General features: G+C 42.6%; 1 protein-coding gene across 15 annotated transcripts in view; it reads left to right on the plus strand.

The window, feature by feature from the left end:
• The window catches only part of LOC129185846 (receptor-type tyrosine-protein phosphatase gamma-like), a 453526-nt gene that overhangs the window by 366004 nt on the left and 71077 nt on the right, over positions 1-16445 (plus strand). For all 15 annotated transcript variants that reach the window (XR_008572146.1, XR_008572147.1, XR_008572145.1 and 12 more), the window contains one exon: positions 6391-6440. Coding sequence is in view for 12 of the 15 variants with exons in the window: in XM_054783372.1 (XP_054639347.1) it covers positions 6391-6440 (50 nt within the window). In the remaining 3 variants the exon portion in view is untranslated. The remainder of the gene's footprint in view (positions 1-6390; positions 6441-16445) is intronic.

Consider the following 16445-nt stretch of genomic DNA (forward strand, 5'->3'; position numbering starts at 1 on the left):
AAAAAAGTCAAGTGGTAGACCCAAAAAAAATCCCACCTGCGCTGAGTCGGAGGATCCAAGTGGCTGTCCATCAAGACACAGGGCGGTCTTCCACCCAAATTAAGGCCCTTACTGGTGCCGACTACAGCGCAATAACCATCAGACGGCAAGAGTTTAAAAAACAAAAAACGAATTCAAAGACCTCGTCTCCTTCAACGCCACAAAACTGCCTGTTTAGACTTTGCCTGGGAGCATCAAACATGGGACATTGAAAGGTGAAAAAAGGTTTTATTCTCTGATGAGAAAAAATGTAACCTTGACGGTCCAGATGGCTTCCAACATTACTGGTATGACAAGGAGATCCCACCTGAGATGTTTTCTACCCGGCACAGTGGAGGGGGTCCATCATGGTCTGGGGTGCTTTTTCATTCAGTGGAACACTGGAGCTTCAAGTGGTGCAGGGTTGTCAAACAGCACCTGCTTACATGCAGATGTTGCAGCAGGCATCCCTCATGACTGAGGGCCCTCATTTGTGTGGTAACAGCTGGGTTTTTCAACAGGACAACGCTGCAGTTCACAATGCTCGCTTGACCAAGGACTTCTTCAGGGAGAATAACATCACTCTTTTGGACCATCCTGCATGTTCCCCTCATTTAAATCCCATAGAGAACATTTGGGAAAATGGCCATCAGTTCCAGACAGTTGATGCCCTTCATGAAGCCATCTTCACCACTTGGAGCAATGTTCCCACTAGCCTCCTGGAAACACTTGTATCAAGCATGCCCAAACAAATGTTTGAAGTGATTAACAAGAACGGTGGAGCTACTCATTACTGAGTCCTACTGAGAAAATGTTTTGTTCTGGTTTGGAGAGTTTTTTGTTATTTTTTTTTTAGCGATGGTCTTAAACTTTTGATCAGCTGATAAACAGCCTATTTCAGTTTAATTGTTGTTTTCAATAAATTACTTTTTCTAAGTGCTTTTTGTCTCACTCCCCCTTCCTGGTTTTGCATATTGTAGCTCCATTTAAAACCTCATTAAGATCCAAATGTGCAAAATGAAATCATTTTTAATCATTAATTAATCATGATTAATCACCATTTGCAACTATGTCTGAAATATGCCAATTTTTACTGTTTTTTATTGAAAGAAAGATAAATGACAGGACAGGATTATATACATTTGTATATACTGTATTAAGTATTAACAGCTTTCAATTTACTGAAAATTTTAATCAAGCTGAAAGACAGCACACGTGTGAAAATCCATTGACCTAAATCTTGTTTCTTTAATAGTAGCAGAGCATTTGAATCAGAATTTAACGTAGTTATTATGTGCAATGACGGGTTGCGCTCAAAGACACCACACCATTTAAGTTTAATTCACATGTTTTGAGTATGTATGTATGTATGAGATGTATTTTCTAGGATTTCCAAGCATATAGTACTTAAATGTAGCAAATTCTACTTCCACGTTAAGAGTTAGAAAGTGAGTGATAAGAATACCCAGTTGTTTTTTTTCTTTATTCTTTTGTTTATTTAGACCACACATGCGTGCATAATAAAGACAATGTGATGTTCGGAGTGTCCATGAATGCATCTTGCGGCCATCTAGTGACAATGAAGAAATGTTGTTTCAATGACGAAGGGATGAGAGGCTAGTGTTTGAATTGCACTGCTGTAGATGTGTTTAGATCAGAATTAAGTTATAAAAGAGAGGCAGTTATAAAAGAGCGGCATATTCTGTGTGACTATGTGGGGGTGCTACATCGTGCCGCCTTCTGTTGTCATATCAGAGGCGTGGCTTGCCATGATACGTATGCGTTAATTACACACAAAAATTTTACAGCCCTTATATTTATATATTTATATACACATATATTAGGGCTGTCAGCGATAACAGAAGTGTCTTTCCTTAACGGCACTAATTTTTTTGACGAGAAATTAACGTTCGAACGTCCTGTTTGACCCTTGGCCCTAACCGTAGTCTGAGGAAACTGAGCTGATGTGAAGCCAGAAGAGGGAACAAATATTGAGCAGAAATGGGCAAAGAAAATGATATTTTCACTGGTAAGTTTAGCTTCACAGCCCTGGCAGATGCCTCTCTCTATAAGACCAAAGTTATTTGTGTCGCTGTGAGTCGAGTTGTCATGAAGTACGTAGCCGGGAAGAAGAGAGAAGTTACCAGTGCACTGCAAGTATATCTTTAATTGTCATTAATACAATGGTACCGTGGCATATGAGTGTCCCAACTAATGAGTGTTTTTTTTTAGATGCGAACCGTACTACAAAATAAAAATAACTTGGGCTGTGACATTTATTTTAAAAGTCAGGAGCCAGTTAAATTTTTTTGATAATCCAAAAGTCCAGGGAAGAAAACCGAGTGTCATTTCATGTAGGGCTCACTACACACGGCAGACTACAAATTGCAGTTACACAGTAATTCCAGGGCAAAATTAACATATTTCGCATCATCAGATTTGAATGAACTTTCATCTGCAGATAGATATTCCCTACATCCATCCATTTTCTGTGCCGCTTATCCCAATTAGGGTCGCTGGGGTATGCTGAAGCCTATCTCACCTGACTTTGGGCATGAGGCGGGGTACATCCTGGACTGGTCGCCAGCCAATTGCATGGCACATATAGACAAAAAACCATTCACACTCACATTCATACCTATGGACAATTTAGAGTTGCCAATTAACCTAACATGGGAGGAAACCCGAGTACCCGGAGACAACCCACGCACGCACGGGGAGAACATGCAAACTCCACACAGAGATGGCCACGCGGAGATTCGAACCCAGGTGTATATCAGGTGTATTTTCATTTGTATACAGAAAAGTTAAGTCGAACTGTAAGCCTTTCAAACTCATGGATTGGAGGTTCAGGACAAGATAAGAGGTATGTGGGATATATATTTACAATATCTACCTGCGGGGCCGCACAGTGGCTTAGTGGTTAGCATGTTGGCCACACAGTCAGGAGATCGGGAAGACCTGGGTTTGAATTTCCGCGGCGATAGAGATATGTGAGTTCATAGTTGCTGCACTATTCTAGTCGCTTGCGCTTCAGTTCACAGATATCTGCTGTAGGGCTGAAAACCACACAGGAAAAACTCAAATTGCCATTTTTCTGGCAGATATTGCGATTTTTACTTGATTCACATTTTTCTTCAAATCAAACTTCAGTGCAATATTTCCAGTGTACAGTAACATTTATGAGCATGGCAGAAAATGACAGCATGCCATCCATCTTAAAATTTGTTTCTAAATGTATTAACAAAAAATATGCATGTACAGTTTCATGTACAGTCCTTGACCGATGCCAGTTATTACAACGGAAAAACTAAAAAAAACGCCATTTTGGACTGTGTAATCTTTTAAAATGTAGCGCAAAAAATCCTTGTGTTAAGTTAAAAAAAAAGGTCAATACAAAACAATTCCAAAAAATGTCAAATAATGTTTGGTTTGGTTTGGTGTAGTTTATTTGAACATGAAGGTTACAATGGAATACATCTCATGAATCATTCTTTCACAGTTCCACATGTCCAAAAGGAGTAGGAAGAAGCAAAGCTTATTTAATCCTACCCACCATCCATTCCACATCTAGTACAGCACCTGTTGTTCATTCCATGTCATGTTTTCTATGATAATCAGAATAATAATACATCATAAATAACAGTAAGAAGACACAAAAAAGTATATATAAAAAATAAATTTAAAATAAATATAAATTAAAAAAAACAAAACTTAAAAAAAAACGAACCTGAAAGAACAATCAGTGATGATCAAGACTCTTCTGCCTTGTATTTAGTAAACACCAACTGCTGATAATGTTTTTTAAATTTACTCATCTCTGTACTTTGTTTGAGTTCCTTACTCAATCCGTTCCATAATTTAATTCCACATATGGAAATGCTGTGGGCTTTCAACGTAGTTCTCGCGTATAAATGTTTCAAGTTTAATTTTCCTCTAAGACCGTATTTCTCCTCTCTGATTGAAAAATACTGTATGAGGTTTTTGGGTAACAAGTTATTATTAACTTTATGCATTCTACCGGTATGAAAGAATACTAAATCTGCAAATTTTAATATCTGTGATTTTAAAAATAAAGGGTTTGTATGTTCTCTATACTTGGCATTATGAATGATCCTCACCGATCTTTTTTGCAGTACAGTGAGTGAGTGAAGATTGCTTTTGTAATTATTTCCCCATATCTCCACACAATACATTAAATATGCTAATACTAAGGAACAGTACAGAGTGTGGAGTGATTTTTGCTCAAGAACATATTTTGCTTTATTCAATATAGAGATATTTCTCGCCACCTTTTGTTGTATATATTTATGTAACTGTTAAATAATAATTTAAAAAAAACATTCACCATGACATTGTCTTTTCCACTTTTTGATTTAAATCTTTGTATTTTATACTGAAACCAAAGTGTTCCCAAATGGTGTCTTAAAGTTTGTGGGTGGATCTTATAGCTCGCCAGTCTTCCTTGCCAAATAAGATGCTGCTCGTAGTGGTCCAACTCCATTACGTCCGCCGGGCAACTAATACATATTTTAAATGGTTTGTCTCACAAAAACTGAATTAAAATGAAATAAAATAATATTCTGCAACAGTACATGTATCTGTATCGAACCGTTCGATACAGTCGTCTCAGTTTGATAGCACTGTGAATCGAACGATACTGTTACCCAGATGTAGATGTCCCATGACATCAGTCATCTGACATCAAAATCCTCTCAGCCTGAAGCAATGAGTGGCGTCCATTGCGGCAGACTGCGTCTGAAGTGGCATGCAAAACTACATTTTTCATCTTTATTATCCAAATTCTAGATGAAATAATTCAGCAAAAGGATGCATATGCATTCAATAAAAGTTGTCATTGCATTTGTGTCGGCCAGTGCCATGCAAAGTGTAAAATAAAAATGTGCTGTGCATGCCCTGAAGTACACTCCTGAAATGTTTTTTTTCACACATTTTTTATTGTTGCTATTATTTTATGGTGAATTAAAAATATATATATATTTTTATGGCTTAAGTTTTTAATGTGTTGCCTTGACCTTGGCTGTATTGTCATTTGAATAATTGTTTTGTTTTATTTTCTAATTGTAATCTTTAATAGCAAACTGGATGTGTAGATGTGGAAATAATTAACTCAGCATAGTTTGATTTAAATACTAATGAATCTGTGAATACAACTATTGATGAATTATGCGTCATTATCTTTATTGTCATGTTGAATTGAATTATTGCCAATTATTTAATTTATTTTTTATTAACTTCTAATTATCCACAGCAGAAAATGAGGCAGGTATAGCTGCACCAGATACATAAAAAATCAAACTCAAAAACTTTTTTTTGAGTCTATATAGTATTTTTTTTAGCCATGGTCAGTGTTAACAGACTCATATCTGAACTGCAGCAAGCCACTAAAGTCCAGAGGCCACAATACGTATTATTAAAAAACCCAGGATTACCCCACCTACCAATGATCAGGGGGTGAATGGACTGCGTCAAAGTTGTGATGTTTCACCTGAAAGTGCCTCTGCGGGGTATTTTCCTTCAGAACAGTGTTTACTTCATTACAAAGTCATCAGCTTCCCCACTGCATTTTGAGTAAATGCATATTTTGTTGCCCAGTCTTTGTTAAAAGTCCAATTTGTAGTGGTTACTTTTCTTTTTTTGTAGAGACATCTTCTTCGTCTGCTGCTTCATTGTGAAGCATATGCCTCACAGTCGCCCCCGGCAAAGCGGAGGAAGTACGGCATGAACAAGCACTTCTCGAGTTAAACTGAATGGTTTACATTATTTGGATGATTGGCGGCCCGGATGTGGCCCACAGGCTGCCTATTGAGGACTCCCACCATACTGTATGTGTGCAAAAGCATACAGTAGATGGTCACTCAAAATAATTTAAGTCTCAGTGCAAATTGTATCTATTTGCAACTTTTATAAATGTGCAGTAGTTTATGTTAAACTAACAAAAACATGTAAATACTAGTAACTAGTAATAGTTTAACACATCTGAGATTACAGTGACATTTTTTTAATATGGCCATTAAATTAGCGATGGTTTCTTCATTCTTTGTTTATAAAGACATCATTTATGCTAATCTATAACATCAGTATGAAAGAGGCAAAGAATTTATTTATTTTTTTTAAATATAGGGAAGATGCAAAAAATCTGCTGCAAAAAGGGAAGTGTGTGCACTTGACTGCCTGTTTCATTAGATTCTGGTTTGCCATGTGTGTTCATTACTCTTGAGGATGAATGAGCATATACTGTACATACACACTAATGCCAAACAGACTCACTTAAGTTTTTGAAAGAAATGACATCTAATTGTCATTTTTTGTTTAACAACACATCATTCAGTGTGCTCCCTTCTGTTTCAGCAAACACCACAAGGATCTTTGAGGGAACACGGATCGTAAAAACTGGAATGGTAAGGAATTGTGGGATGGAGGGAAGCTTTCCACTGTAAATCCACAAGAGATCACTGTTTAGAAAAGCATTCATTTCCCTGTATGAACGTAAATAGCCAATTGGGCATTTCGGATTTAATATTATGAACCTGATGCATCCTTACATACAGTACATAATAGATGTAATGTCCTGCATGACATGACGTGGTTTATTATAATTTACTTTACATGCAAACAGTTGACAAACAGTTTACATGAGCAGTTTTTATGAATTGAATGTGTACACGTTTGTTCAAAAAGGTGTGTGTTGACTGTGTGGACAAGGAAAAAATAAAATCATGTGTCACCATTCAGGAGCTAAAGATGACAGCAACCCTAGCAACACTAATGACAAAGCTAATGGAGCACATCTCAAAATGGAATACACGCACACATCGAATCAAGTTGGACATACAGGAATCGCGGAAGGATACAACTAACCAAAAACATGATCACAGAAGTAGACAACTAACTAAACACATGGATTACAGAAGGAGACAACTAAATACATGGATTTCAGAATGAGACAACTAACAAAAATAAATTAATAAATAAAGCAATTACAAGACCTTTACAATACACAATCGCACTGATTACTTCACAGAGTAAGGAAATACAAGTACTGTACATTCGTCCATCCTTCCATCCCAGACTTCCAGTCCTCGGCCACCTCCACCAGCTCCACCGGGAAGACACTAAGGCGTTCCCAGGCCAGCTGTGAGATATAATCCCGCCAGCATGTCCTAGGTCTGCCCCGGGGCCTTCTCCCGGCTGGGCATGCCCGGAACACCTCACCAGGGAGGTGTCGGGGATGCCCAAGCCACCTCAACTGGCTCCTCTCAATTTGAAAGAGCAGCGGCTCCCCTCTGAGCCCCTCCTTGATGACTGAGCTCCTCACCCTATCTCTTAGGGTGAGTCCAGCCACCCTATAAAGGAAACTCATTTCAGGCGCTTGTATCCGCGATGTCGTTCTTTCTGTCATGACCCAAAGCTCATGACCATAGGTGAGGGTGGGAGCGTAGATCGACCAGTAAATCGAGAGCTTTGCCTTCCGGCTCAGCTCTCTCTTCACTATGACGGTCTGGTACATCCACCGCATTACTGCAGATGTTGGTCGATCCGCTTATCGACCTCAGGCTCCAACCTTCCGTCACTCGTGAACAAGACCTCGAGATACTTGAACTCCTTCGAGGCCAACCGAAAGGCGTGCTCCATGGCCTCACCAAACTCCTCCCACACCCGAGTTTTTGCCTAGACCACCGCCGAAGCCGCGTGCCACCTGGCCTGCAGGTACCTGTCCGCTGGTTCAGGAGTCCCACAAGCCATCCATGCTCGATAGGACTCCTTCTTCAGCTTGACGGCAGCCCTGACCCCTGGTGTCCACCATCAGGTATGGGGTTTGCCGCCACGACTGGCACCAACCACCTTGCGGCCGCAGGTCAACTCGGCCTCAGCAATGGAAGCTCAAAGTACGGCCCATTCAAACTCCACATCCTTGTCCTCCCCTGGGATGCAGGCGAAGCTCTGCCGGAGGTGAGAGTTGAATACTCGTTGAACGGGAGACTCTGCCAGACGTTCCCAGCACACCCTCACTACACATTTGGGTCTCCCATCTCTGTTCGACATCCTCCCCCGCCATCTAATCCAACTTATCACCAGGTAGGAATCAGTTGACAGCTGAGCCCCTCTCTTCACCCCTGTGACCAGAACATGCTGACGCAGGTCTGATGATACGATTACAAAGTCAATCATAGACCTGCGGCCTCGGGTGTCCTGGTGCCAAGTGCACTTTATGTTCGAACATGGTGTTTGTTATGGACAACTGTGGTTCGCACAGAAATCCATTAACATCACACTGCACGGGTTCAATCACGCCCTTCCAGGTCACACTGTCATTTCCCACATGGGCTTTGAAGTCTTCCAGTAGAATGACAGAGTCACCAGTTTGGGTCTTCCAGGTCTGTCCGGCATCCTCCCCCGCCATCTAATCCAACTGATCACCAGGTGGTGATCAGTTGACAGCTCAGCCTGCTCTGATGGAGTCCAAGAAGTCTGGGTACTCTGAGCTACCGTTTGGCGGGTACGCACAAATGACGGTCAGGAACCTTTCCCCAAACCAAAGGCGCAGGGAAATGACCCTCTTGTTCACCGGGGATGACCCCAACACAGAGGGACCGAGCCGGGGGGCTAATAATAAGCCCACACCAGCTCGCCTCCTCTCCCCTGCAGCAACTCTGAGGTCAAGCCCCTTTCAAGGAGTTTGGTTTCAAAACCCAAACTGTGGGTTGAAGTGAATCTGACTATGTCTAGTCGGAATGTATCAACCTCTCGCACAGGTTCGGGTTCCTTCCCCACCACAGAAGTGGCATTCCATGTCCCAAGGACCAGTTTTAGCCACCAAGACCCCTCGACCGCCACCCAAAACACATTGCACCGGACCCTTATGCTTGCCCCCACAAGTGGTGGGTCTACGGGGGGGAGGTCCCGTGTGGCTTCTTCTAGCTGGGCCTGGCCAGGCCCCACAGGTGAAGGCCGGACCACCAGGCGCTCGCCTGCAAGCCCCTCCCTCGGGCCTGGCTGCAGGGTGAGGCCCCGGTATTCCACATCTGGGTGAGGTGCGGCCCCTCCTCTTGTGTTTATTCATAGGGTCTTCTGAATCACTCTTGGTCTGGCCCGTCACCTAGGACCTGTTTGTCTTGGGAGATCCTATCAGGGGCATACAGCCCCAGACAACATAGCTCCTAGGATCATTCGGGCACTCAAATCCCTCCACCACGATAAGGTGGTAATTCACGGAGGAGCTGTACATTTGAGATGTAGGAAATGGGTGTCAACCAATGTTCCCTCTAATTTTTTAAGTGTCTGAGCATCGACACAAATGAACTGAGCATTCCTTGGACTGTCTGGATCAGTCAGCAGCAGGGATTCAACCCCACATCCAGCAGACCCCACCGTCACTCTGCTTGAATTTGCGTCTCTGCAGAAAAAGCTAGTTTTCTCTGTTTTTTGGTCAAAATCTGGTGTTTTTGCTGAAACTACCCTATGTTCTACCGCCAATATGTAAAGACACAAAAAAGCTTCAAACAATCTTTTTTTTCTTTTTTTGTTGAAATAAGAAAGTCTCTTTAGATAGTTTCAATGTTTATGTAATCCTAAAACTCAATATTGTGCCTTGAAAGGGTCTTGAAAGTTCAACAGAAATGCCCAAAAACTCTGGCAGTATGGAGCTCTCTGCTCTGAACATGGCTGGCAGTCAATGGATTAAAGATCTATATCTTGTTGGAAACACCTAGTTTATCATTTCATTTTTCATTTCTTTTCTTGTTTACTATTTATTTTGTTTATGTATACTTTAATTTCCTTATTTCCTTTCTGTTTTGCAGCAGCCTGTTCTGGCACTATTTCATTCTGGAAATTTACTACAAAGCGATGCCACATTTGATATATATATTTACGTTTGTCTAAATAAAGTAGTAAAATTAAAAAAAATCTCAAGCACATAAAAAAAACACCTTCCGTTCTTTCGGCATCATTCGGGCAAACTCGGCGTAACACCTCCTCCATCCAGTAAGTCGAGCCATCATAATAAAAGATGGCTTGCTACTTTGGCTTTGCACCATGCTTTTCAGAGCAGCCATTCTCATTCAAAAAAGAAAAAATCTCAGCCAGATTCAACTCTTGTTCTTCTGTTCCCACTTACTCCGACAGCCAGCCCACCTTAAAAGACCTTTTTTAACTTTAGCTTGGTGAGTGGATGTGGCACTGCCCGTTCATGTCACCATAATACAGGGTTAGCAAGCATCATTTAGCTGTCTTCGCTGCACCAGTAGCTATACGCTAACCTGCAAAACAGTGGCATGTACTATGTAACGTGCTGTTAATGAATTGACAGGCTATGTCAGTAAATACGTATACTGTATACGTATTTACGTATATAATATGCATAGTAACAATAATGAAATAATTATAATAATAATATACATATATAAATACGTATACTAAGTAAATACAGGATCTCATCTTGACTGGACAGTGTTCGTCATTGTGTTGTTACCAATTTTTATTGCCTGTCACTCACGCATTTGCGTTGCAAAATGGTACTGAATGGTTTACAGTATTATGGTTTACATTATTTGCGCAGCTTAGAGAGAATTTTGGTGTCTACCATTATCACATTTAAGAAACATTACAAACATATAGTGTTTCAGGAAGAAGAATGCCGAACCGCAGTGTCTGCAATCATTATCCTGAAATCTCTTACCAAATAGGGCATTATCATCTGTTACATATTTATCTGTTTATTATGCATGTTTATTCTTAAGTATATTATGTATACAAAGTTTAAGTTACTGTAATTTGTTTAAGTCACACCCACTAAATTTAGAGAGAAAAACAAATTTGTACATATACCACACCGGACTGTAAGCCCCACATGTCCACATCATAAAATGGCATATTGTGTTGCGCACGAGTCTGTGAAGACCATGTGTGGCATCCTTCTGTCTCAGTAGCACCCCGGTTGGTCAATAATCAGACTTGTTGAGAGCAGCGTCTGGTGTGGCTCAGCAGTCCAATTCTGGCATGACAGAATTGTCATTGCCACAGGTGTGCCACACAAAGTCGGACGGCTGTGCAGAGGCCTTGCTCTGCTGACTCTGTTTCCTTCATTCTCTCTTGCTTTTCAGGTGAAGGTTCCTCTTCTCCTCACCTCTCCTGACTCCCTCATGCACAGTGCCAGCAGCTGCGAACACCAGCCACTAGTTCCCAACTGTTTGGGTCAATGTCTGCCAGCTTAATGTCTCTTTTGCAGACATCCTTGAGGTGTAACGTTGGGTGGCCTATTGGACGGCGTCCCAAGGCTAGCTCGCCATACAGAATGCCCTTGGGGATGCGACCATTTTCCATGTGGTACACATGCCCAAGCAAACGCATTCGGCGCTGGCACAGCATGAGGTGCACCCTGAGGGAGCCTGCTTTCTCTAGCACTGCAGTGTTGCGGGACCTTATCCTGCCATGTGATACGATGCGTCGTAGGCAGCGAAGGTGGAAGCTTTCCAGCCGGTTTTCCTGTCTGGCATATGTGGTCCAGGATTCACTGCCATACAGCAAAGTGTTAAGGACACACACTCGGTGCACTTTGAGCTTGGTGTTCACCGTCAGCTGGTTGTCGCCCCAAACTCTCTTGCGGAGCGTCGTCATGATGGCGGCGGCTTTTGCGATGCGTTTGGAGATTTCAACAAACGAATTATAGTTCAGCTTGTTGTGGAGGGTGTGATGGCCTGTTAAAACAGGGATAAATAAGTGATACGTGCAAGCGATATCTTCTCTATTAAGCCTTCTCAGTGGAATTTATTTTACACTCCATTGACATACATTGACATACAATACTGGGTACTTCTGATGCATCACCACATCCATCCATCTTTTTTCTAAGCCGCTTATCGTTATCATTAGGTTTGCGGGGGTATGCTGACTTCGGGTGAGAGGCGGGTTCCACCCTGGACTAGTCGCCAGCCAATCGCATGGCACATATAGACAAACAATTATTCACGCTCACATTCATACCTATGGACAATTTAGAGTCTCCAATTAACCTAATATGCATGTTTTTGGAATGTGGGAGGAAACCGGAGTAGCCGGCGAAAACCCACGCACACACGGGGAGAACATGCAAACTCCACAGTGGGGACTTGGCCAGCCAGAATATTTCTTGGTAGACACTGTGAGGGCCAGTATCGTGAAAAAAATATTGCCATTTACCCTGACTGGGATTGAAACCACGGTTTGCCAGTCAGCGACTTAAAAAAAATGAACTTCTAAATTATACAGTACGTAAGTGGCAGGTAGTATATGTAAGTTCCCTATTGGCTGAAGCGCAGCATTAATAGATCCAGCTTGTCGTTCAACAATGCCAGTTCACTGCTTTTGTCTGATCTACTTATCTTTGTCTATTTACAGTATGTCAGGGCTGTCAAGCTGTCCTTTGATATTTATAAAAAAAAAAAAAATACATATATTAAAAGACAGATATTTGTGTTTTTATTAGTATCAACATTTTAGCCTTTTCTAGTTACATTATGCCTTTTTGCTCTATTTTTCTACTTTTGCTGTGAGTGACGGTTCACAGATAGCCCCTGGACCACACTTTGGACACCCCTAGTTGTTTTGCCAGGAAGGCGACTTTTTGCCAGGTGAGGGAGGAGTGTGTTCAAGCTTTGCCTTCTTGGCACTGTTGCTAGTCAGGGGTTGCGTGGCATTGTGGAGGGGTTTTATACACCTTTTAGACCTGCATTGCACACCGGCACTTTGCCTTTATATAACGCTTTCATATTACAAACAACAGTATACTCATCACACAGCAACTAACATTCAAACGTTATACATTGTTTCCTTGCTACATACATCGGACTGTTTCGCAGAATATTTTTTTTACAGCGTATAATTTAGGGTTCTGCGTCCTGATTAGCTAAGGGAGAACCCATGCGTTGTGTCTGTGTCCTGATTGGTTAAGGGAAAACCAAAACCAGTTGAGGTATATGGAATATCATAGAAGATGTTGCTGACATCAGGATGTGAGGCTGAAGGGTGTTACTGAGGAAAAGTTGGCAAACAGGAGTCTGGGTTCAGTTATTGGGGCAGTCCAGGTGTTTGTGGAGGGTGTCTGAGATACAGTATATATATATATATATATATATATATATATATATATATATATATATATATATATTTATGTAGCGTTGACTTGTGCGGTATGCAAATTGGAGAGGATCCATCAGTGAGTTGGTGGCATCCATGATGTGATGTTTTATAATCCTTTCCATTGACTTCAACATTAGGGAGGTGAGGGCCACAGATCTCAAGTCGAGTGCATTAGTGCTACTCTTCTTGGGAATTGGGATGACTATGTTGTGTTTCCACAGCTGGGGGACTATCCCAGTATTGAAGGAGCTCTGAAACAGGGTCTTAAAAAAACACAAACCACAGCATGACTGCTGATATTGTCTGGTCTGGGAGAGAGCTGGACTCTCGCCATGTCCTCTGTACAGAAGGTGTACGTGGAGTTGCTGGGCTGGACTTTAATTTATTCGATTTGCAAGTCACCAACTGGTGACTCCGTCGTTTTGCTGTGAGACTTCAATGCCCATGTGGGCAATGACAGTGTGACCTGGAGGGGCGTAATTGGGAGGAACGGCCTCCCCGATCTGAACCCGTGCGTACAGGAAGCAGAGGCTGAGGACACGAATGCGGACAGTTCCATCACCGTGGCTGAGGTATCTGGGGTAGTCAAAACGCTCCCCAGTGGCAAAGCTCCGGGAGTGAATTCCTCAAGGCTCTAGATGTTGAGGGACTGTCTTGGCTGACACGTCTCTTCAACATTGCGTGGAAGTTGGGAACAGTACCTCTGGATTAGCAGACTGGGGTGGTGGTCCCCCTTTTCAAGAAGGGTGACCGGAGGGTGTGTTCCAACTATAGGGGGATCACACTCCTCAGCCTCCCTGGGAAAGTCTTTTCCAGGGTGCTGGAGAGAAGGGTACGACCGTTAATCAAACCTCGGCTACAAGAGGTGCAATGTGGTTTTCGTCCTGGTCGCAGAACACTGGACCAGCTCTACACCCTTGCAAGGGTACTGGAGGGTACTTGGGAGTTTGCCCAACTGGTCTACATGTGCTTTGTGGACCTGGAAAAGGCATTCGACCGTGTCCCTCGCGGTGTCCTGTGGGGGGTGCTCCGGGAGTATGGTATTGGTGGTGCGCTACTACGTGCCATTCAGTCCTTGTACAACCGGAGCAGGAGCCTGGTTCACATTGCCAGTAGTAAGTCAAGCCTGTTTCCGGTGAACGTTGGCCTCCGCCAAGGCTGCCCTTTGTCACCGATTCTGTTTATAATTTTCATGGACAGAATTTGTAGGCGCAGTCAAGGTGTCGAGGGAGTCCAGTTCGGGGGCATTAGGATCTCATCTCTGCTATTTGCAGACGATGTGGTCCTGATGGCCTCTTCGTGCTGTGACCTGCAGCGTTCACTGGGGCGGTTTGCATTTTTTGGGATGAGACTCAGCACCTCCAAATCTGAGGCCATGGTTCTCAGTTGGAAAAGGGTGGATTGCTCCCTCCGGGTTGGGAATGAGGTCCTGCCGCAGGTGGAGGAGTTCAAGTATCTCGGGGTCTTGTTCACGAGTGAGGGAAGGTTGGAGCGTGACGTCGATAGGCGGATCGGCCAACATCTGCAGTAATGCGGTCACGGCACCGGACCGTCGTGGTGAAGAGAGAGCGGAGCCGGAAGGCAAAGCTCTCAATTTACCGTTCGATCTATGTTCCCAACCTCACCTATGGTCATGAACTTTGGGTCATGACCGAAAGAACTAGATCGCGGATACAAGCGGCTGAAATGAGTTTTCTTCATAGGGTAGCGGGACTCACCCTAAGAGATAGGGTGAGGAGCTCGGTCATCCGGGAGGAGCTCAGAGTAGAGCCGCTGCTCCTTCACATCGAGAGGAGCCAGTTGAGATGGCTCGGGTATCTAGTCCGGATGCCTCCCGGACGCCTCCCTGGTGAGGTGTTTCGGGCATGCCCAACCGGGAGAAGGCCCACGGGAAGACCTAGGACACGCTGGAGGGATTATGTCTCACAGCTGGCCTGGGAACGCCTTGGTGTCCTCCCCCGTGGAGCTGGAGGAGGTGGTCGGGGACCGGGAAGTCTGGGCTTCCCTACTAAGACTGCTGCTCCCGCGACCCGGACTCGGATAAGCATAGGAAAATGGAATGGAATGGATTTGCAAGGCATTGTCGATCTAAAATCTGGTGTTGAAAGAGTTGAGGTCATTGGGTCGGGATGTGCGGCTGTTATTGTCCACCTGAATGGTGTTCTGGTGAGTCGCAGTGATGTTAATAGCAGCCATGTTTTTGAGGCCCTGCTAAGCTGAGCGGAGGCACCTCTGTGTGAATTTTTGATTGTTCCTATACATAGTTGAGATGTAGTTATTGCTTTTTGACACAGAAGAAGAGGTTTTTAGTTTTACACCTATTGTTTTACATGCACAAAACAATTCTAAATGCATATAAATGATGAATGAAAAAGATGAATGAACGTTTAAGCTTACTTTTACCTTCACTGAAGATGTGACTTTTCAAAGACACATTGTGGCAGCGAGATCAACCACCACCACCCTTACAGAATCATGTCTTCTATGAAGGTAAAGGTAACCTTAAATGTTCCTTTATCCCTTTCATTCATCATTTATATGCATTTAGAATTGTCTTCTGGATCTACAACTATAATTGTAAAAAAAATAAAAATAAATAAAAACGAGTTCTGTGTCAACATTTTTGGCTTTCCGGCACAGATTGACATTATTTTTTTATGGGACCATTTTATCGGTTATCGTCTGTTTCAGTTACAGTTGAGCCTTCTGGAACTAATTAATGACACTAACCAAGGTTCTATTGGAAACCAATCATCTTCGTTTTTTAATTCCCATTAATGAAAAGAAAATTCAATGACCCAATGTTACACAGGCCCCGTGGGTACATCTTTCCATCACGAAAGGAAGGGCAGAAGTAGTAGCTATGCCAAAACAAGCCATTGGATATCCAAGGGCAGGAGAGGATATTCCACAACAACCATAACAGACCAGAATCACATCATTAGTTGAGTGGGTAGTGAACACATACAAAAACGCATAAAACACACATAAAGCTGCTCTATGAGCCGTCTGGTCATCCACAAGATCAGTTGCCCAGAACTGGAATCTGAGTTATTTTCAAATGTGTAATACATTTAACATGAACAATGTAAAATATATGCAACACATATCTTTAACATGAATTTGTAGTATTTTAGAAAAACACCACAAATGTCTTCTATGTGTTCCACTTGTACTGTGGTATATCCCCCATTAGTTTATTTTAAGCACAAATGGGCCTGGGTTCTTCTGGGTTAAATTTCCATCACAATTAATTACAATATTTAAATGTGATTAATGCTATATAA

This window comes from Dunckerocampus dactyliophorus, chromosome 8 (assembly GCF_027744805.1).
Source record: "Dunckerocampus dactyliophorus isolate RoL2022-P2 chromosome 8, RoL_Ddac_1.1, whole genome shotgun sequence".
Taxonomy (NCBI): domain Eukaryota; kingdom Metazoa; phylum Chordata; class Actinopteri; order Syngnathiformes; family Syngnathidae; genus Dunckerocampus; species Dunckerocampus dactyliophorus.